Consider the following 22,077-nt stretch of genomic DNA (forward strand, 5'->3'; position numbering starts at 1 on the left):
GGGGTTAATAAAGTAAGAAAAATATCCATATTTAAAACTTAATAATCTAAAACAACTAGCTTCCGGCAGATGACCGCAAGCATGACACAATGTGTGACGTAGGGTGTAGGAGTAGCATAAGCTTAGACACCTCTCATGATTTAAACAAATAGGGCTGTGCAACAAACTCAAGCTCCTCTTATATCAAAATCCTCCGACATTTCTCTTTAAAATTTCTCGTTTTAGACTTCTAATTCGTGACTGGTGTTTTGTTTAGCTCTATTCTCTGCGCTTCCGCGTTCATCGTTACGTCATGCGTCGGGTCAGGGGTTACTCTTCCACCACAAATCAATGTGTACGGCCATCTGCCGGAAGCTAGTTATAGTTAATAACGTTTTAAATATACATTTTTTTTTTTTTTTTTTTACAAAAACCCATCGCTTCACTTCAGAAGGCCTTTATTAACCCTCCGGAGCCGTGTGGAGTACCTTTACAATGGATGGATGCACTTTTTTTTGCTTCAAAATCGCAACCCCATTCACTGCCATTATAAAGCATGGAATAGTCAGTATATTTTTAAATATATCTCCGATTGTGTTCGTCTGAAAGATGATAATCATATACACCTATGATGTCTTGAGGGTGAGTAAATCACGGGATAATTTTCATTTTTGGGTGAACTATCCCTTTAAGACGATCAGTACAATCAGTTCTTCTGTTGTTGACATGAATGTCTTGTGTTTATCTCTGCAGGGACAATAAACTCCTGGGTGGTGATCTTCATTCTTCCTATCAACAGCGCCCTTAACCCCATCCTCTACACCCTGACCACCAGCTTCTTCAGAGAGCAGGTGGAGCTTCTCCTTTGCCGCTGGCAGCGACACTCCGCGTCAAAGAAAGACCGTAAGAGTCTCACCAGCTCCACCATCTACATGGAGTCCTCTCGAAATGCAGAATACCCAGCAAAAATGTCCTTGCCACAACTGTCTTTGGCAGACATGGATAACCAATATGGGTGAAATCGCCAGTGAGTAAAAGGCATCAAAGTGTAGGCCTATCATAATCGTTATCTGTTCAGAAAGGAGAATGACGGTCTTTCCTGGAACAATTTAAGTGAAAGGATGGCACTGTTGATTCCTGCTGTTTTTGTTCCAATATGGAGTTCTCTTTTTAGACGCATGACTCTAGCTCTGCTGTTTGCTCCATTAGGAGAAGCATTTTTGAACACTTCAGCTAGAGCTTTGAACCCCTTCAGCGTCCATTACCACCATAAACACCATGTCTGGCGTAGCCCTTGAGCTGGACTTGTTGTTTGTCTCAAAAGATTTTAAAGAAGACTACAAAAACAATGCAGATGACTGTCAGTATTTACAGCAAAGCACATCTTTGAGAGATCAAAGGAACTTCAAAGCATAATTTCTATGAAGGAAAATTTGTACAGTTTTTTTTTATGGAGATGTTTGACTATGTGATGGATTTTGAGATTGAATTTGAGAAGTTATTTGTAATGTACAGCAAAGGGTTTTTATGCTTGCTTTGCCATTTCACAGTAAAGGCTCATTAAAGGAAATTGCCTCAGAGTTGTCTTAGGCAACAAAGTACGGTAGATGGCAGCTGACTGAACAGACATTTTGTTTTTATTTGTTTGTCATTTTTTGACGACGATGCAAAAACATTTTATTTTTATACTCATGTAGACTATTTATAAGTCTCAAGATATGTAAGCAAACATTCAAAGTCAGACGTAAATATGTTCATAGTCCGAAGTCTCATGGAATGTGTCAAGCAATATAAAATTGACAGTCTGACCATCTACAGTACCAATAATTGTGTCAAGGATTTCTTTACTTCAATCACTGTATGACAGAGTTTTTTTTAAAACTCTTAGTAAAAAAGCCTGTTAATTGCTTATAATTTATCATAAAAGACAATATACCCCACAAACGAGTGATCTTTCATTTACAGCCTGGATTGCACAATGTAAAGTTTGGAATAATTATTATTCCAAATAATTTATTTGTTTACTATTTGAATATTTTTCAAAATATAATTTATTCCTGTGATGGCAAAGCTGAATTTTCAGCATCATTACTCCAGTCTTCAGTGTCACATGATCCTTCAGAAATTATTCTAATATGCTGATTTGGTGCTCAAGAAACACCTGTTATTATCAATGTTGAAAACAGTTTTTGATGCTTAATATTTTTGTGGAAACCGTGATACACTACCATTCAAAAAAACTAAGATTAAAAAATGAAAGAAAGAAGTTAATACTTTCATTCAGCAAGGACCCATTAAATTGATCAAAAGTGATATTTATAATGTTACAAAAAATTTTTTTTTCAAATAAATGCTGTTCATCGAACTTTCTATTTAAAGAATCCTGAAAAAAATAATAATGTTTTCCACAAAAATATTAAGCAGCAAACACTGCTTTCAACATTGTTCAGTTAATAATTGATAATTATTAATAACTGAGCACCAATAATAATTAATTGATATATATTAGTTTAAAAATATTTTCCATTATGAAAGTTATTTTTAAATTGTAATATTATTTCAGAATAATACAGTTTTTCTGTATCTTTGATCAAATAAATGCAGCCTAGGTGAGACTTAATATAAGAACATTTTTAATTATTCAAGACGTTTGACAGGTAGTGTACATTTTTGCTTATGGTGTGAACATTTATAGGTAGGACAGACATTAACCAAAGATAATTGTAAGTTCTGATAATCAGTTTTACACCATTTGTAATACACAATTAAATACTATTAAAACATGTTTTTAGACTGCATTGGAAGAGATTCCCAGTCAGTTTTAATGAAATTGTGCTCTTTTAAAGGTAAACTCCATTAAAAATATTGCATTTGGTGCCTTTTAATCGGGTTGTTTGAGACTGTGCACCTGTCAATATCCAGCAGCATCCTTCCAGGCGCTCCAGAAACTAATGGATGGAAAGAAACAGACGGACGTGCGTCTCAGCCAATCAGCGATCTCCATTTCTCTCTTCGGTAAATATCTGCAATCTGATTTGTCGCTATGGGCGGAGTTGCGCCATCCTCAGTGGCCGTCTTTTTCTGTCAGTCGATGCGAGGAGACTCCAGACTAATGAAGTGAAAATAGCAGAATTCCGCGACGACGCTTGGATAAAGATATGAACATATAAACTGCTAAACACAAACACACAAGGTATGGTGTTTTTTGTTCAATGTTTTGAGGGTGTGAAATGTAATCCTGTGCCCATTCCAGTGAGCTTTTATTTGTGAAACCGCCTTAAATTGACGGAGAAGCCGTGAGGAGGCCAGACCACCAGCACAGATTGTGTTTGTTTGTCTGTTGATAACACAAACACAACACAACACAACAGATTTGGCTTCAAACTGGCCCTTGCATAATTAGAAATAATTTATGCTGTCTAAATGGTTGCCATCGGTGTTCTGGTTTCACGAAGCGGAATAAATGTAATTTACATAAAGCTGTAATGGAGGTAGATGTCTGCTGTGATTATGACAACAATGTAATAGCGGCTGTGCTCAAAACCGAGTGTGCTGCCTACATAGACAGCATTTTTGGGCATCACGGGCGCGTGCAGGTTTTGTCGAACGCGCCTACGATACACTGAAATTCTGCGCGTGACTTAAATATATAAAAAAAAAAGTGGTTTACTTAAGGCAGCTCACGCGGTTTTGAGACACATCTACTTCTGATACGGATCATCACTATCAAGCATCACTGATATTGTATTTTACCTTCAGGAAATTGGATGATTTTGTATTCTGCATGGCAACAATCGCATCCTCCTTTGTCTAAACAGGGTGAGTCGTGACAGATTATTTTTTTGTCATTATTTAATTTCAGTATTCATGTTAATGTATATGTAATGTATGTTATATAAGCTCTAATACTAATGAACCATACGTACTTGTTATGTGAAATGTGTGGGCTTCAAAATGGTCCATTGAACATCAGGGATTCAAAATCTAATTAAAAATATATTTATTTCGAAAAATACTGAACAAAGAAAAGTTGAAAAGATGACAATAACTAAAAAATTTTCAGTATTTGTCACTAAGCAAATTTTGACAGTGACCATGTGAATTTGTTATGCTTATTGCATAATAATAAATGTTAAAACTGTACTAAAAGAGGAAAAAAAAAAAAAAAGCAAAATAGTATTTTATAGTGGACTCACTCAGAGTTTCGGAGCTCATGTTTTGTTTGTTTTACTGTATGTCAGGGTTTTTTTATCTCCAGTTGTTGTTTTGGTACAGGTTCTGGTGAGGATTGTTTTCACTAGGCAGGAACAGCTTTTGCGTCTGTGCTTTATTCATTTCGTGTAGTTGAGACAAAAGCAGACAGTTGTCATTGCTCATTTTATTGCTCTGAACCATGTGTGTTTACTTGAGGGTTTGTAAATATTTACATTCAGTTGCTGAAACCATTTATGAAGCTTGAAATGTTTTGTTAATCATTTTAATAATTTGTCATATATATGTTGATCCAATATGTTGAATAGCTTGCATAGGTCTTTCAAATTTGATGTTGTAATTGAGTCATATGGCTTATCTGCAGTTAGTGAAGATAACCTTGGTTTTATTTTCACGGTGGAAACCATATTATATGCATGATTAAATATTAAAGGACATAGTTAAGCCAGTATGATGGTTTGGCGTATTATGAATCTGTAAAAACGTATCCACACGATCCAGATGTGTGTGTGTTCTCATGACAAAGACATGCTCTCTGGATCAGAATTTGTAATATCTGCAGATTGTAGATAATTTTGGGCTTAAGGTTGCCTTGTATTTTTGTTTCCTAACTTCAATTTCCCATTGAATTAAAGGGATAGTTCACCCTAAAATGTAAATTAAGTCATCATTTGCTCACCCTGTTGCCGTATACCCTTCTTTTTTTTTTGACCACAAAAGGAGAATTTTATTTATTCATTTTTTAAATGTCCCGCTCGTGCTCGTCCATATAATGGCAGTGAATAGCGACCAGCATCAAGCTTTTTAACCCTCGTGCGTCAATTAAAAAAAGTTACACTTAGGTCCAAAGAGGACAAAAATGTCCAGGTCCAAAAACTGTCAGAAAATTTGAGCAACTTAAGTGAAATAAGAGAAAAGTTATAGAAGTTTAAATTTATGAAAATGATTTATGAACATTATGTTATATAAAATATATATTTTATGAAACATGTTGAACTCTAAAACCGCTAGAAAATCAAAGCCATAAATCTAAATCAGTCCAAATTTGAGGTCGATATCTCAAAAAATGAGCTTTCGGTAAGATTTTGTTTTGGCCGCAGTACCAAATTTTCCCCATTAGATGCCAGCAAAGCTCTGCTGGAACACACAGTGGTTGGAATTGTTATTTGCAGTACAGTAGAGTTTTTCTCTCTCAGATATTACACGCACACACACACACACACTCACACACACATGTTTGTTTTGCTATCAAAGTGAGGACATTCCATAGGTGTAATGGTTTTTATACTGTACAAACTGTACATTTTATCCCCCTATACTACCCCTACCCCTAAACCTACCCATCACAGAAAACATTCTTCATTTTTACATTTTTAATAAAACATTGTTTAGTATGTTTTTAAAGCTATTTTAAATATGATGACTCATGAAATGTCTTCATATTTCATGTTTACATTGTAATACCAGTGTAATACCATTGTCATTAAACAAATTTGTGTAAATCACAAAAACGTGCGCACGCACACACACACACACACACATATAAGCCACACTCTGACATCCATACCAACACAATTATACCACACAATTATAGCTGCATAATTTTTCCACTTGGCTCTATAATATGCTGAAGCAGAAAACAGGAATAAAGCAAGTATTTGCTTTGTAGGCCAAACCTGAGAAAATGGCACCATTTGGTAAAATTTTTTATTTTGAAGCCTTTCCAACAGAATGAAAGCCTATTAACAAAGATTGCATCATTTTATAGTTAAATGGCCCTGGGATTAAAAATTGCAGTTTTAATGGGTTTCAATGGGGACATTTTTGTCCTTAAGATCCTGAAAAAATGGATTTATTAAAGGAGATGGGGTGAAATAGTCAAAAATTCCAATAAAAATACACACCTGAGCCAAAATTTATGCAGTTGGCATCAACACAGGCAAAATGACAAAAAAAAACTGAAAAAGATAAAAATGTCCATAAGGATACACAAGGGTCAAAAAAGACACAGAATGATCTCATGCGACGTACCATACATTCCAAGTGGTCTGGGGGTATACGATAGGGTTTGGTGAAAAACAAACCGAAATTTAATGTGTAATTTAACAAAAATTCTGACCTTGGCCATTGGTCTACTGTGCACGGCTATGTGGCGTGCGTGTTCCTGAGACTCTATTAGCGCTGTAGTTCACTCTGACTCGACCCCCAAAAAAGCAGACAAGTTATGAGAAATCAAGATTAATAAGCATGCAACATGAAATACAACACCTAGAAATAATAAAAAAAAAGTATCCGTGTACTTTCGTTACTGAGTTATATATCTCCAGTCCGGAACTCTGTTTGTCTGATAACAGTCAGAATGACAGACAGATGTGAATGTGATAACTTCCTGTTACGATGAACACAACGGATATATTCACCTCAGAGAAGAAGGTACATGGATTGTATTTCATTTCCCATTTTTGTTAATCTTGATTTCTCACAACTTGTGTGCTTTTTCTGGGTGAGACGGAGTGAACTGTGGCACTAGAGTCTCACAAACGTGAGAAGACAGACGGCCAAGGTCAGGATTTTGTTAAATTATAAACAAAATTTTGGTTTACAACAAACCCTATCATATACCACCAGAGCACTTGGAATATATGGCACGTGTCGCATGGGATCGTTCTGTGATACTTTTGTATCTTTTTTTAAAAAGCTTGATGCTGGTCGCAATTAACTGCCATTAGATGGATGAACGCGAGCGGGACATTTTTTTTCAAAGAAAGAAGAGCATATGGCATTAGAACAACACCAGGTTGAGTAAATAATGACTTAATTTTCATTTTAGAGTGAACTGTCCTTTTAATGAATTGTTAGAATGTTGTCATTCAAAATCTAAACAACATTGATGACATCATCTTGTTTGCATAAATAATTGTGATTGCTGCTTTGCCTGTATTTTCTTCAGGAAATGCAAATCCAATTGTTGTTCATTCTGTTCATATTAGTGGTATATTGTACGAGCGCACAAGAGACTTGACTGAATGTGCGATGCACAGCCCACACAGACATTATGTAATCTTAGAGAGATGGTCTTGGTTATTGTGTGTAGGTTAGTGGGTGCTTACAGGATTTTATATAACAGCTTCTGACAGGTAGTTTTAGAAACACAAGTGAAATGCATTTGAAACAAGCCACTGTGCTGTGCTATAGTGACCAATTTTTAGTCAAGAGTTTCACCTGCTGTTTCAATATTACGTATGTCTCTCCTCTCACTCTGACTCTGTTTTTCAAAGCTCAAGTCATGAATTATTAACTGGGGAGTAAGAGCTGCAAAAAAAGGACATAGCCATAGCAACACTGAATTGTTCTCTCATCTCTATCCATCCATCTTCACATCACTTATCTCAAATAATTTATCTCTTTGTTTCTTTTGATGGTTTCTCAGACTCAGAGTGATGTACACCTACTCACTGACACTAGTGTAGATCACTTTCTGTTTCCCAAAAAACAGAATTGTGACAAAATCAATTTTTTATTTATATATTCAATTTCAGTAACACATTACTATAACGTTTCATTTGTTAATATTAGTTAACCTGTACGAAAAATAGTTCTAAGTAAACAAGTGATTCTAGATGATTTCAATATTAATTTCATTTATTAATACATTTTTTTAAATTGCAAGTTGTATCTGTTGTTTACATTTATGTAACGTGAATTGACATAAACAATGTGTACACAGGATAGGAGGTTTGGAGAATGATGTATGGATGGAAATTGTACAATTGTATTTTTGTATTTTGTATGTGTAAGATTAATAAATGCTGTAAAAAAATATATTGCTCATTAGACATTATGAGCTTATGTTAGCTAATGAATGAATTAATGTTAACAAATGAAACCTTACTGTCAAGTGTAAAGTTCTAAAGTGTCACCATAATTTTTAGAGACATATTGTACTGTTTTGAAATGTTACAGGGATCCCTTGGTGGATAGACTCATGGATAAGTGACACTGTTGAGTGTTGCATTTTAAGTTTGGCCTAAAATAACATGCATATACAATTTGAATGCTTTTACATACTTTATGCTATAAAAATAATAATTTTTGGTGTACACAATCATTTTTTAAATAAATGAATGCTTAATCAGCAAGAATGCATTAAATTGATCGAACGTGTCAGTAAGGATATTTATAATGCTTCAAAAGATTTATATTTCAAATAAATGCTTTTTTTTTTGAACAGCTATATTCATCAAAGAATCCTAAAAAAATTTTATGTATCAGTTTCCACAAAAGTATGAAGCAGCACAACTGTTTTCAACATTGATAATAATAAGAAATGTTTCTTAAACACCAAATTAGCATATTAGAATGATTAAATTCTGAAGATCATGTGGCAATGAAAACAAAAGGAATAGCTGCTGAAAATTCAGCTTTGCCATGACAGGAATAAATTTCATTTTAAAATATATTCAAATAGATAGTTTTTTATTTTTTTTTAAGTTGTAATAATATTTTACAATTTTACTGTTTTTACTGTATTTTTGATCAGATAAATTCAATCTTGGTGAGAGCATAAGAGGCTTCTTTCAAAACATAAAAAAAAAAAATCGTACTGACCCCAAACTTTTGAATGGTTGAATACAGTTTATTAATTACATTAACATGTGTTATGTCAAATTATAATGTAAGAGGGACAATATTTTTTGCTGAAATTTAGCTTCTTAACATTATCCTTGGTTGAAGTTATTTTGATACCATATTTTCTCATAAAAATTAGTTTGAGATAAACTCATGAACTGTACCTCTACTAAACTCTAGAGGGCAGCCTCACACTTCATTTCCCACCCAATTCTTTATAGAAATGTTTTTAATGAGAACTCTAGCTTTTTTGAGTTGTTGCCCCTTTATGTCAAGCAAAAATTGCTACATCCTTTCCTCTTTTCTCTTTTCTAAAAACAAAAATCTCTGTTTTGTGTTTTTGACTCTCTTTAGATCTTCAACCAAGATTTCATACCATTTTCACAGTTCCTAAATCACAGTTCCACTTTCCTTTATAGGGCACTTTAACTGAAGAGCTTTTGAAACATGACACTGCTAATGCATAAATTGTTGAGAGAGATCAAATCAATAGAAGAGCATTTCAAAGTGCGCTTGAGATGAAGAGCCGGTGGACGGCTCAAAATCAGTTGCTGTCTACAAAAGATCACCCAAACAAAGAGAAAACAAGACTAAACCAACTTGTCAAAATTTGTAAATATTGACAATTAACTCCAAGAAGTCACATGACAGTGTCTCAGAATGCCTTTCTTGCCGGACAGCATGTCCATGTGGCGTCACTCTCCTGGCAGACCAGTCCTAACTGCCATCTGAGGAATGTGATATCTGAAGATCACTGCGAGTACATGAACACAAACCCTGCCTTGATGTGGTGATCACGATTGTGTGTGTGTGGAGTCTGGAGTTCTAGGTTATCTCCAGTAATTAGGCTGCACCAATTAGGTGTGCTATTTTCGGGTAGGCCAGTGATATTTGCAGTGCTTTTGTATTTTTATCTGTGTTACATAAAGATGACACATTTTTGAAGGATGGGATGATGAGTTTTCATGCTTTTTCATGGTTTCATATGTGTGTTTTTAGAGTTTATTTGTGGGTTGTTCGTAAGTGGGGTGCATTGTCAATAGTTTAACTGTAAAAATTAATATTTGGGTGTGTCCAGGTCACATGTCAGTGTACATTCAGATTGTTTTTGTGTCATTTATCTTTTAAAAAATGCAGATTTTGTTGGAACCCTTTACCAATTTGTAAGTTGAAAACTATATTTTTTAATTTTCTGAAATAATGTGATTGTTTGAACATGAAAAACTCCATAATACACCCGTAAGATCTTCATTCATCTTTGGAACACAAATTAAGATATTTTTGATGAAATGCAAGAGGTTTCTGATCCCCAAGAGAAAGAAAAATAATTACCACATTTAAGGACCAGAAAAGTAGTGAAGACATCGTTAAAATAGTCCATGTGACTACAGCGGTTCAACCTTAATGTTATGAAGTGATGAGAATACTTTTTGTGTGCAAAAACAAAACAAAAATAACAACTTTATTCAACAATATCTTTTCTTTAACAATATCTTTTCAATATCTTTTTTTCTTCCCTGTCATTCTCCTACGCTGTTTATGTTGTAGACACGGTGCAGAACAACTAAAGAAAATAGTGTAATTTACTAGAGGTTCTGACAAAATGTTAATTGTTGCAGTCTGTTTAAAATGTTTAATTAATCTGAATTATTTAAAAATAATCAGTTTGAATGAAAGATTCAATGATTCACTCATAAATATTTCACTTGTTTCATTACTGGATGAATCAGCCTTTTGAACAAATTTCTTGAATGATTCAATGACAAATAAATTTTTTATCAGTCACTTGTCGCCATCTAGTGGCATAAAGATGTATTCGATATAATCTTTATTTGAAGCGCCAAGTTACTTTCAAAAGTAAGTGATTTGCTCTATTTTGATCGCTACCGTAGACATCAGTGTTTATATCCAAACTATAAACTTTTATCCCGGTTCTTCTGTGTTAATATGAATATTTATAAGACAGAAATAACGATACTGTGTGGTTGAAAAGACTGTTTATGAAGCTGTTTCATACCTACACATGATAACTGCATTCTCTTGGTCAGTGGCAGCGCAAAGGTAGATTTGAACATTACAGTGTGATTTTGTCAATTTGTTGTTTAATAGACACGGGAGAATCATTGTCATTTAGGAATTAAATTGTGTGGGTGTTTGAATCGAGATTGCAAACTTTTAACGATTAATCATGCAGCTCTGCTCTAGATATACTATATGTCTGGAAGTCTGAGTTTGTATTCAGGTTTTGACTTGGAAATTATTAGCAGGCTGTTCATACAGCCAGTCTGTGTTTGACTATATTTTTTTGCCTGCATAAAGACAGAGTAGCCTTCAGTTCTGCAGCTCTGAGATGACTGAGACGGCCCTTGGGAAGAGACGCTGACCCTTTTTGGATTTGCATCAAAATGTTGTTTATTGAAGAAAAGGGCTGTTTTGTGTTCTCAGAAGGAGTGGTCAGTCTCTCTGTTTCTTTTTCCCTCTTTTTCATCAGCACTTTCAGCCAGGGCCACTTGGAGGGAGAGACTCAGAGAATAAGGTAGTTGTTCCATGTTGGCCTTCAAAAAGGTTACTCTATAAAACCAGCAACGCCTGCAGGTCAGTAAACAGTGTGGCTATTTGTTAGCTTAATGTCATTAAAAGGTGGTCCAAATAAACACCCTCACCCAAAGACTCCACATTTGTCCATTCCTTCTGACATTATTAAAAAACAACCTATAAATGATGTGTTTATTTTGTCAGGCACATAACACTTGGGAATCAAACTTGGGGGACATGATGCCTTGACAACCGTTTCGAAAACATCTCAGACTCAAAACATAAAACAAGTTAATACAAACCAGAGGCAGGTCATTTTGATAGGTTGCTTTCTATTCCCCAAATGGCAGTGTTTTTAAAACACTCAATCTGATTCCCATTAAAATAAACACTGTACACGGTCACACTCTTCACTTTCCCCGTCTCTCCTCCTTTACTTTCAAATTCTCCACCCTCTCTCTCACAAAAGAGGCGTGTCCGTCTTGAGTAATCCAACACCTGCCCCATTCAGGCGTGTTACTGTAACTGGCTAAACAGCCTGGACCTGTGAGAGCAGACAGAGAGCATTTTCCCTCTCTGATTTAATTCACACTTAAAAGCTCATGTACCTAGTACAGAGGAAAGAGGGACAAAAAAACACAAAAGCTTCTCTGGAGATCCGTATCCATGCTGATCCGTAGCAGGTGAAAGCGGTACCTCTTTTTGTCATCTGTGTCGGATATGTCCGTGGAGGATGTCAACAGTACCGGAGTTGTGGTGGATGGTAAACCGAACCCTTGTGAAACTCAGAGCCAGGATGGTATTGTTTTGGTCCAGATGGCTAGTCTCTCCATGCATATGTTCGCTCCAGCAGACTTTAAAGGGAAGTTCAGGAAGATCCAGCCGAGAAAAAGACCCACCATCATCAAAGAAGGTACCGCTCAGGTTTTGCTTTGGTAGTCAGGCACACCGCTGTCTTTAATGTCTTGATGTGTTATGACACGCGAGTCATCCTTCATGGTGTGCGATTTAATTAGATTTGACTTTTATGTCCAGCCAAGGCATAGACTCCCATCTTTACCTCACACACAGGACATCAAACTTGTGTTTCTGGTATTTTTTCTTAGTCAGTTGATAGCCTGCAATTTGTCTCAGTGGTACAGCTCATCGCGTGAAACTTTGTGACACAACACTATGATGTCATGCAGAGACTGTTTTAAGACTTTCTAGTAGCCTTCAGCTAGAGATCACTGAGGGGGCGGGAATTTCGTTGAAACTTGTGGCTGGTTGTGGTGGTATCGTAATTTTCTTTTCACGTTATTAGAGTCAGGTTTTGAGAAGACATAAATTGTTACCTCCACCCTGAAATGTTCATTGTGGAGTTTGATTTGTAGTTAGAGACAAAAAAAAGAGGTTCCCATGGCCACACAGGTAACTTTTTTCCTGCCACTGACAGAATTTTTCGTCATTTATGAGACAATGCTTCCCCTCCATTGACAGAATTTTTTGTAATTTACGAGACAATGCTTCCCACTATTGACGGAATTTTCCGGCTTTTCGTATTTTCACTGTTATACTATAGGGGGCACCATCACGCAACGTCTGAAAGGGGACAGAATCTCCGGATCAAAACACTTGAAAAAAAGAAGCAGAAATAAGCTATAAAAGAATTGATTATGCACGTTGTAGTCTTTGGGTGGAAAAAAAACGTGATTTTTTCTGTTTTTTGTTCAAAATGTTGCTTTTTTTTAATAAAACTTACCCATATTCATACAACAAAATATACCGGGGGCCACGGAAGTTTTGTGAAAATGATCAAAATGCTGGCGGTGGCTGGCAACTTTTCTTAAACAATGCTGGCGGGGAAAGAGTTAATGATCTTAAGGGACTTCAGACCTGAATCTGGCGAAGTCAACTGTGCCTACGTGAGCGATGATGGAATAGGGGGAAGGGTGGATGTGAATGATGAGAGATAGCATCAACATCAGGAAAGAGATCATTTTGGGTTTTAATTAGACCTTAGTTAAACCAGCATCTCAAATCTTCCGGAACCACAGCTGGGATGGTCCGTATGCAGAGACAACATATAGAGGAAAAGGCAAAGAAAACAAAAGAAAAGAAACAAATGTGTTTGTCTTAGTTAAAGTGACTTTGTTCACACTGCTGGGGAAATGTTAAATGCGAATTTTTATTTACACCGGTTAGATTTTTTTCATTTTCTTTTCAACATTATCCAAAACATTGGTTGTAGACCAAAATTAGTGACACACTATCGTTAGAAAGTTTGGTGTTTTTGAAAGAACACTTTCATGCTCTCCAAGGCTGCATTTATTTAATCAGAAATACAAACAGTATTGAAAACAGTAATATTGTGAAATTGTATCACTATGTGAAATACACAGTAAAAAAAATATGATGAATAAGTCATAGCAACATATTTTTTTATAGTTACTGTGTAACTTTTCCATTTTATTATCTTTTGATTATTCTTCAGAAATCATTCTTACATGCTGATTTTATTCATTGATTTTATAAATGCTTAATATGTTTGTAGAAACCATTGTAATTTTTTCAGAATTATTGGATGAACAGAAAGTTAAAAAAAAAAATAAACAAACAGCATTTATTTGAAACAAAACAAAGGAAACAAGAAAAGATTTAAAACAAAGAAACAGATTGAGAGAAGAAAGAGACTTTGGGCAGGGAGACTTTAGAGGGAAAGTGGATAGGTTTTGAAGACATGGGAATAATAAACAATGTAGTTGTTTCAAAGGTTTGATCTGTGGTGTGAAGTGTGGTAATGATGTCTTGTGTTTTATCTGGTGCTAAATTCTCTAGTCCTTTCCTCTCCAAAGCTAAAAAAGGGAGTATATATAAGGGGTTTCTGCTGAGTGGGCACATGTGTCTCCCATGATTGGTTTTTCAGAGCTGTACTGAACAGGTGTGTTGGATGCCTGAAAGACTGTGAACCCTCACTGATGGTTGGCTGAAGAGACCTTTTGTCAGAGGAGAAGCCAGCTGAGCACAAAGAGGGAGTTTTAGTTAGATTTCTAGAATATCCTGAATTCTGAATCCTATCGCAATTAGTGTAAAAATCATTTACTCACCCTCATGTTGATCAAAGATTTGTTTTGAAGAATGTCTGCAAGTAACATTTGAAGGAGTCTCTCTTGGTTTTCCTTATTTAATTTTAGCATCTTGACCCGTCACTGACTTTTATTGGAAACAGCCCAATTAGATCATGGGTTTTAGAAGCCAGTGTGCCCGCCAGCACTGACACGGAACTAGTATTATGTTAACAGGATCCCTGTCACTGGGTAGTTATGAGTCAGTGATCCCTGTGCCAGAGTCTAACAGCTGGCAGAAGCTGCCTGACGCTCCAAATGCTTGGAATTCTGGGGGATTCTTGTAAAGATTATCCGAGCATGAATGCTGAAGCTCTCGTAGCAGAGAATAAAATCATGAACAGTTTGCTAGGAATGGCAAAACAAGCAACACAGTAAAACAAACATACACCATACACATTTTACCATTTTATCATGTTTAAATATCAATTCAAAAGAATATTTTGTCCATACAATGAAAGTCAAGGGGGTTCAGTTAGGGCCCTGTGATATCCGCAATGTGGAAATCGTGGACGGAATCACGGAATCTAGTCATAAAAATGGATTTGACAGTATAACATTAAAAAAATATCACTAATTTGAGCAAAATTTGGATGAATAAATCAAAAGTAGGGCTGAACAAGAAATCAAATTGTGATATGAACTAGTGTCTGTGAATATTAAACTGCAAAGAGAATGCAATTTAAATATGAATTCTGCATGTTCTGCAATTTTTCATCCATGTTGTAATTTAAACAGTAAACCTCTGCCAAAAAATGAAAGGAATTGTTCAAATTTCATTTGATTACATTTTAAAAGATTAATTACATTAACACTATTAAAAAATAAAAACGAAAAATATTTTATTGGGAACTATTATTGTTAAAATTGTAATAAATTATTGAATTGTTAAAGTTTTATGAATTGAATTGATTGATCATTTTTGATTATTACAATTTAAATGGTTAGTTCACCCAAAAATGAAAATTCTGTCATAATTTACTCACCCTTATGTTAACCCAACCCATAAGTCTTTTGTTCATCTTCGACAACACAAATGTAGATCTTTTTTAATGAAATCTGAGAGATTTCCGTTTATTCATTGACAGTCCACGCAACTACCACTTTGATGCCTCAAAAATTTCATAACGAGATCATAAAACTAATCTATATGAATTGAGCAGTTTAGTACTAAGTCCTAATTAGACATGATTGCTTTATATGATAAACAGATTGAATTTAGGCTTTTATTAACACATAAACATTCATCAATACACACATCAGACATGGTAAATGGAAGCTCAAGCATTCTTGCTTGACATGCAAGAACCAATGAGGTTCGTTCTCATGTGTTATGCAGCACGTTTGATCTTCCGCAAGAACCAATGAGGTTTGTTTTTATGCATCAAGCAAGTACAGTTGAGCTTGAGTTGTTTGCTTATCAATAATTATATGTGAATAAAAGCCTAAATTCAATTCATTCATCATATAAAGTGATTGTGTCTCTTCAGAAAATTTGGACTAAACCACTCTCTTTATAAACTTTTTGAAGCGACAAAGTGGTAGTTGCATGGACTGACAATACAGGGACAAAAATATCTCAGATTTCATTAAAAATATCTTCATTTGTGTTTCAATGATGAATGAAACTTGAATATTTGGATCAACATGAAGGTGAGTGATTTATGACTTTTTTTTTTTTTTTTTTTTTTTTTTTTTTTACTTTTACTTTGTTTGTTTTTTTTGTTTTTTAATTGAACTAACCCTTTAATCAAACCGTTAAAGTGTATTCCAGAAAAAAATGTAACCGAAAAACACCTTAAAATTTTTATTTTGTGATAATTTATTTTTTCAGTTGGACAGTAAGCTGTTCTTTTAAGTGATTTCTTTGAAGCAGTTCACCAGATGAAACCGTGAGAGCGTTTCTGTGTGGTGGAAGTGGTGGGTGTGACCCCAGCTGTTGTGGAGATGTGCCCGGGGCAGCTGGGAGAGCTCAGTGTCAGCTGGGAAGACTCCACAGTAGCAGTAAAACCCTCAAGAGACCCAGACACTCCTCAATTCAAGCCACCGCAAACAGCACATTTCCAAACTTTTTCAGCGCAAACACAATTCATTTTGCACTGATTTATTTTACCACTGTACTGTTTATAAATACTGGCAATGTTTACCGGCGGAACTTTGTCAGAAATAGGACATTTTTATGGCTCTCTGTATATTAAGCAAGCTGCAGCTGTCATATGCAATTAATAACATTAAAATAAAATATCAATTTTATAAGCAGTTTAAAGCAATTTACACAATATGCATATTTAATCTCCCTCATTCATATCTTGAGTTGTGTAATTTCATAATATAATGCATATTACATAATTTTGTAACACATCTCGCAGAATACAGATCAGTTCCCCTCTGTTTCACATTTATTCAGATGTGACCGAATGTAAAGATCTTCCTCCAAATCTTTTGCTGAGAGCTATGATATACTGCAGTAATTACATGCTCTGTCAATCAAATTGTCATATATAACACACCACTCCTTCCAGAGGCAAAATTGTTCATTTGGTGTAAACATGCTGTATGTTTGCTAAGGTAAGCATTAATATTACAGTTACTATTACAGCAAAAGACAACAAAAAAGAAAAACAACAAGAATTTCTGGAAAGATAAAGAGCATTGAGGAGAACATGTTTGGTAACTCCCCAACCGCTGTTAACAAAAATTAAATGCAACTGCTTTCACATGGAAACTATTTACTCTCATTCTTCCACAGCTCTTATGTTCTGTCTGCCGTGAGTGAACATCTGAGATATTAGCATCACATTCCTTTACTGATGTGTATCAACCATTAACGCAACATAGTGCTTTGCTTGTTCCATTTTCAGAGTGTTTTGTAAATAAGATGCTTTCGTTGAGTTCTACTAATCATACACTACCATCCAAATTTTTTTTTTTTTTAAAGAAATTAATACTTTCACTTATACAAATTGTTTTCTCTACAGTCTTGTAAGTACAGCTGTACACTTGTAGATTTGTACATGAGGCCATAGTTTAGGAATCTCTGGCCATACATTTACATGGTACAAAATGATCAGACCAGCCCTACAGGTTCACATACAGCTCTAGTCTCCTCCCTCTCTTCTTTGTCTCTCTTTTCTTTTCTTTTTTTAAATGTGAAAAGCAAAAGGTGTGTTTTAATTTGATTGAGGTGTATAATGTGGACTGGTTTTGATTTGTTTATTATTTTGAAGCATAGCTTTCAGTTGCCTTTTGTCCTCCTGGGGCATTGCCCAGTGGTGACATCACTATCATGGGAATTTAAAAAAGCCTAACAGACAGAGAAGACAATGATGGCATAATGTGAACTGTTGCACCTTCCGCATGAGATAAATTAAATGTTCAGCAGTGCAGTATTCAACCACATTTTTGCTTTAGAAATCTACACAATACTTTCAGTTTCATTGTGTCTTGAATGATCTACCAGTGTATTGCTGCAGTGCTGCTGTCAGCCAGCAGATGGTGTGACGATGTAATCCCATTCCCATACACTCGCTTGTCATCTTCTCATGCACAGTGAACACACAGGATCACATGATCCATGAGTGACAGGCTGTTGCCCTCCACCTCCACCACCTGCTATAAAATGTAATTGTGCATATAATATTAAAGTACTTAATATTAATATACTAATGCTAAAATAAAATATTAAACTGTATTATTAAATATAAATAAATATAAATTTTTAATATAAAAATATTAATGGCACAATATGTAAGATTTTTGGATTAAAATATCCAAAAACCACTAGAATAGTGTTATATATTTTGTTGACTTGTGTACTTACATTATCCCAAATATTTCTAAGAATGTTTAAATCCAGAGAAATTTTAACCAGGACACGGACCTTGTCTATCAATGACATCATACTCGCGTTACCCTCGATTTCCGTAGAAACCATGGAAACGCCAAAGACGCTTAAATATATTATGTGTTTTATTAAACAGGTGAGCAACTGTTTGAATACATTTATAGACAGAAAACTAATCATGTTATATAGCTCAACACAGTAAGTCTTATTGTGTAAATCTTGTTCCCTTTCATGGGAACATCGACGCTGCGTCGATACGCAGAGGTGATCCCAATGCGTATCGACGCAGCGTCTCGTTCCCTATTCAGGGAACCAGGGTTACAGACGTAACCCGAGACGTTTTCTCGATTGCGAGCACCATGGTTTACCCTGCCTAATATCGATCTAGTTTACTGCAGTGTGCCAGAAGTGTCTCATAGTAGCCCCTTGAGCGAATTCACAGAGTAGTAGTTTCAACACACAAATGTATCTAATAAGATAAAACAGCGCTGCATTACCCCACATACGCATGACCGGAAGAAGCGGAAGCGCTCGTCTGAGGCATAATAAAAGCTCCACTGCTCTCGTGCTGTGGGACGCACTCGTCTCTCATTAGCAATCGCTCCAGCGGCCTTGTTCAGCCACAGCCTGCTTTATACTACAGTAATGTTAATAAATCTTTAATACATTAGCTTATCCATGAATATGATTTCTCCCCAAGTCCTGTCAGATTCTTTTCCACTGTAGACGTGAAGACAAAATCTCCCATGATTCGGCGAAATCAAGGCGCCATAAAGCTAAAAGGCGCCTTTGTGACCTTTAGCGCCAAAAATTACATATTGTGCCTTTAAAATACTATATATAATAGATATGGAGCATCAGCAAATGTGTGTTGTTTTTATGGCAGAATGAAAAGCATCAGCGAATCAACTTGCAATCTCTGCAGTGTCATCCTACAGAGAACAAATTTACATTTTAGCAAATTGTCAGGATGGCAAACAAGAACACTTAGGTACGGTCGTACCGATCTGCTCAGGGAATACTGCGGTAAACAAACAAACAAACCCCTCACCCCTCCTCTTTTCTTAATGTCCTTTAAGGGAGGCTGGACAACACAAACAGCAGCACTCTCTCTTTCATTCTCTCTCTGGGAGCCAATCCTCTTAATGCAGAGCGAGCGAGAGAGAGAGCGGCTGATGAGAGAGTTTAAGGGAGGGAGGGGGCAGGAAAGAGATGTAGAGGAGAGAGAACAGTTGGTGCTCAGAGCTGACACAGGACACGTAGGGAAAGGCAGTGCTGCAGCGTATGGCGCTGTAAAGCGGCCTTTCTCTCTCTCTCTCTTCATCTCTCTGCCTGGACTCTCATCTCCGTGTCGCTACGGCGACCGAGACCTGCTACCCAGCTATGGCCAGCCAGCAGGACTCAGGCTTTTTTGAGATCAGCATCAAGTCTTTGCTGAAATCCTGGGGCAGCAGTGAGTACAAACTCAGCACACACACGCAATGTCCTGCATCCATGTGAGATGCAGCTGCATTTGTGTGTTGACCCTTCTGTAGGACACAGTTGTTTATGTTCTGCTGAAGACCTTTTTGATTCTTTTCCTCAAGTTTTATATGCCTTAGTGTGCTAGTGATGAAATCTAAACCCCATCCATTTCATATCAACTTTATCAGGAGACTTAAATTGTTCAGTTCTCTCTGGGATGTTTACATGAAGATTAATGACTTTAGTTATCCAATATATACGCATGTAGAGGATGTTACTTGATGATGTTAAATATATGTGCGTGTGTCCGGTTCATTAGTGTTTGGCTGGAGAGGTTGCGTTATGTAATGACTGCAGACCAAAGGGGCTCGTGACGTGATCAGGAGGATTTGTGCTGTTGTTTTTCATCACGTGCAGTGCTTGAGCATGTCAGTGCCTCTCAGTGTGCAAACATCACTGTGTGTGAGTGTGCACAATGTCAAGGTTATTCTCTGTCTCGAATGATGTACATAAAGATGATGATGGTGACAGTGAAATCATATATCTCTGATGATGTAAGACAGCATCAGATCACTCATCTTATACAAGGGCTGAGTGGAATATGGGATGTGATTTGTATAAGTGTTGTTGTTGTACTGTATATGGGCAAGAAAAGGAGAACGCAATGTACCCGAATAATTTCATATACTAGTTAGTAGTTTAGAGTAAATGGATCTACTGCTTTATTTAACAACTATTTTGATCATTGATTAATCTGTTTATTTGATTCATTGATTATTAAACATTAACAAAATAGGACAGATATTTCAATTTGAATGTCAAATCAAATCAGGAAGTGAATAGAATTTGACATCGAAGGCACTGTGTGATAATGCAAGGATTATTTTGAAGTCTGGTGCGAAATGATTCATGTCATTGGGGTGGGAAATGTTAGATTATTAAGAAACGATATGTATTGTGGAAAGCGCTATACAAATAAATGTGAATTGAATTGAAAGTTTAAACTGTGTAAGCCAGGTCTTAACCTCACAAATTACACCTTCAAATACACACTGTTCTGTGCTGTGAGTGTGTTTGTGTGTGTTTGAGGGATCTCTAACTTGCATCGTCAGCAGTGGTAGAACTATCAGCTAAAGGTGATAAAGATGCATTTTTCTTGTACAAAGGAACTGTGTTGCTGTACAGTGGCTGTTAATTTGTTCCCATGTGTTTTAGACATGCTGCTCAATCCCTGTGAAGTAGAACAGGTGGCCTGATAACAGTCTGCTAACTCACTCAAGCAAATCCACTCAAATCTCTTTCCCTGATCTCTTTTTCTGCATGCCCTCTTTCTCCTTAAACCATCACTTTCATTCCCTATCACTTGTTACGCTTTCCAGATGCCCTGTCTTTTCTGTCAGATCAGTCCTTATTTATATAAGGTCAACCTGCTGTGAATTAGCTTGTGTACAAACTGATGATTGAGATGAGATGGAGCAGCAAATAATCAAGGCTAGATAAAGAAAAAATGAATGGAGAGAGTGAGTCTTTATGATTATATTGATAAATAAAGTGCTGCTTCCTTTTAATGCACACTTAAAAATGTACATTATCAAGAGTAAGTGCGATTAATGCATCATACTGTATTTCCGAGCAATTGTTCGGACCGTATGGTAGTCATTATAAAGAAGATGGTGTGTCTGGGCTTGCCTTGCACTGATTCACAATTATTATGTGTATAATATATACTTTGCTGTAGTTTAGGGACAACTGTGTTTCCTTAGCTAAATTTGGCCCCCTTTGATGACATCTGGGAATGTCCTCATTTGAAAAAAAAAAAAAATCATAAAAAATTTTTATAATGCTTTTTCCACAGTTCATAAGTCATTCTTTGTGACTCAAATGAAGCTGGTTCCACTGCATGTTTTTTGTGCAGCTTGTTGTGCATTTGAGATGTCATAATATCCACCCAGCGATGCTGTTATCATAGACATTATGATGTTTTCACTGGAAGTTGTGTTATCATAATGCCCATTGTAGCATCATCACTGGATTTCACTGAATTTTACTGGAATGCAGTGAATGCCATCATAATGCAGACAAATCCAGTAAACAATATTATAATGCAATTTATGACATAACCACTAGATTTCACGGAATGCAGTGATGGCATCATAATGCAGTAAATTCCAGTGATGCCATCATAATGCAATTTATGACATCATTACTGGATTGTACTGTAATGCAGTGAATGACATCACAATGCAATTATGACGTCATAATTCGCTGTGACACATTGCAGTGAAATCCAGTGGTGTCACAGTGCTTCCA

At 35.9% G+C, this 22,077-nt stretch overlaps 2 protein-coding genes across 13 annotated transcripts in view; both read left to right on the forward strand.

The window, feature by feature from the left end:
* The window catches only part of rxfp2a (relaxin family peptide receptor 2a), a 43,530-nt gene extending 41,607 nt beyond the window's left edge, over nt 1-1,923 (forward strand). For all 3 annotated transcript variants that reach the window (XM_051910966.1, XM_051910967.1, XM_051910968.1), the window contains exon 18: nt 733-1,923. In XM_051910966.1, the coding sequence (XP_051766926.1) occupies nt 733-998 (266 nt within the window). In that variant the 3' untranslated portion in view covers nt 999-1,923. The remainder of the gene's footprint in view (nt 1-732) is intronic.
* A 1,111-nt stretch (nt 1,924-3,034) lies between these two features.
* fryb (furry homolog b (Drosophila)) overlaps nt 3,035-22,077 on the forward strand; it is a 64,323-nt gene continuing 45,280 nt past the window's right edge. For 3 of the 10 annotated variants that reach the window (XM_051909421.1, XM_051909425.1, XM_051909428.1), the window contains exon 1: nt 19,542-19,756. In XM_051909421.1, coding sequence (XP_051765381.1) covers nt 19,687-19,756 — 70 coding nt within the window. In that variant the 5' untranslated portion in view covers nt 19,542-19,686. Of the gene's footprint in view, nt 3,173-3,738; nt 3,799-11,538; nt 12,269-19,541; nt 19,757-22,077 lie in introns of those variants that run through there. The other 7 variants (XM_051909417.1, XM_051909418.1, XM_051909424.1 and 4 more) reach the window with 6 other exon arrangements.

This window comes from Ctenopharyngodon idella, chromosome 10 (genome assembly GCF_019924925.1).
Source record: "Ctenopharyngodon idella isolate HZGC_01 chromosome 10, HZGC01, whole genome shotgun sequence".
Lineage (NCBI taxonomy): Eukaryota > Metazoa > Chordata > Actinopteri > Cypriniformes > Xenocyprididae > Ctenopharyngodon > Ctenopharyngodon idella.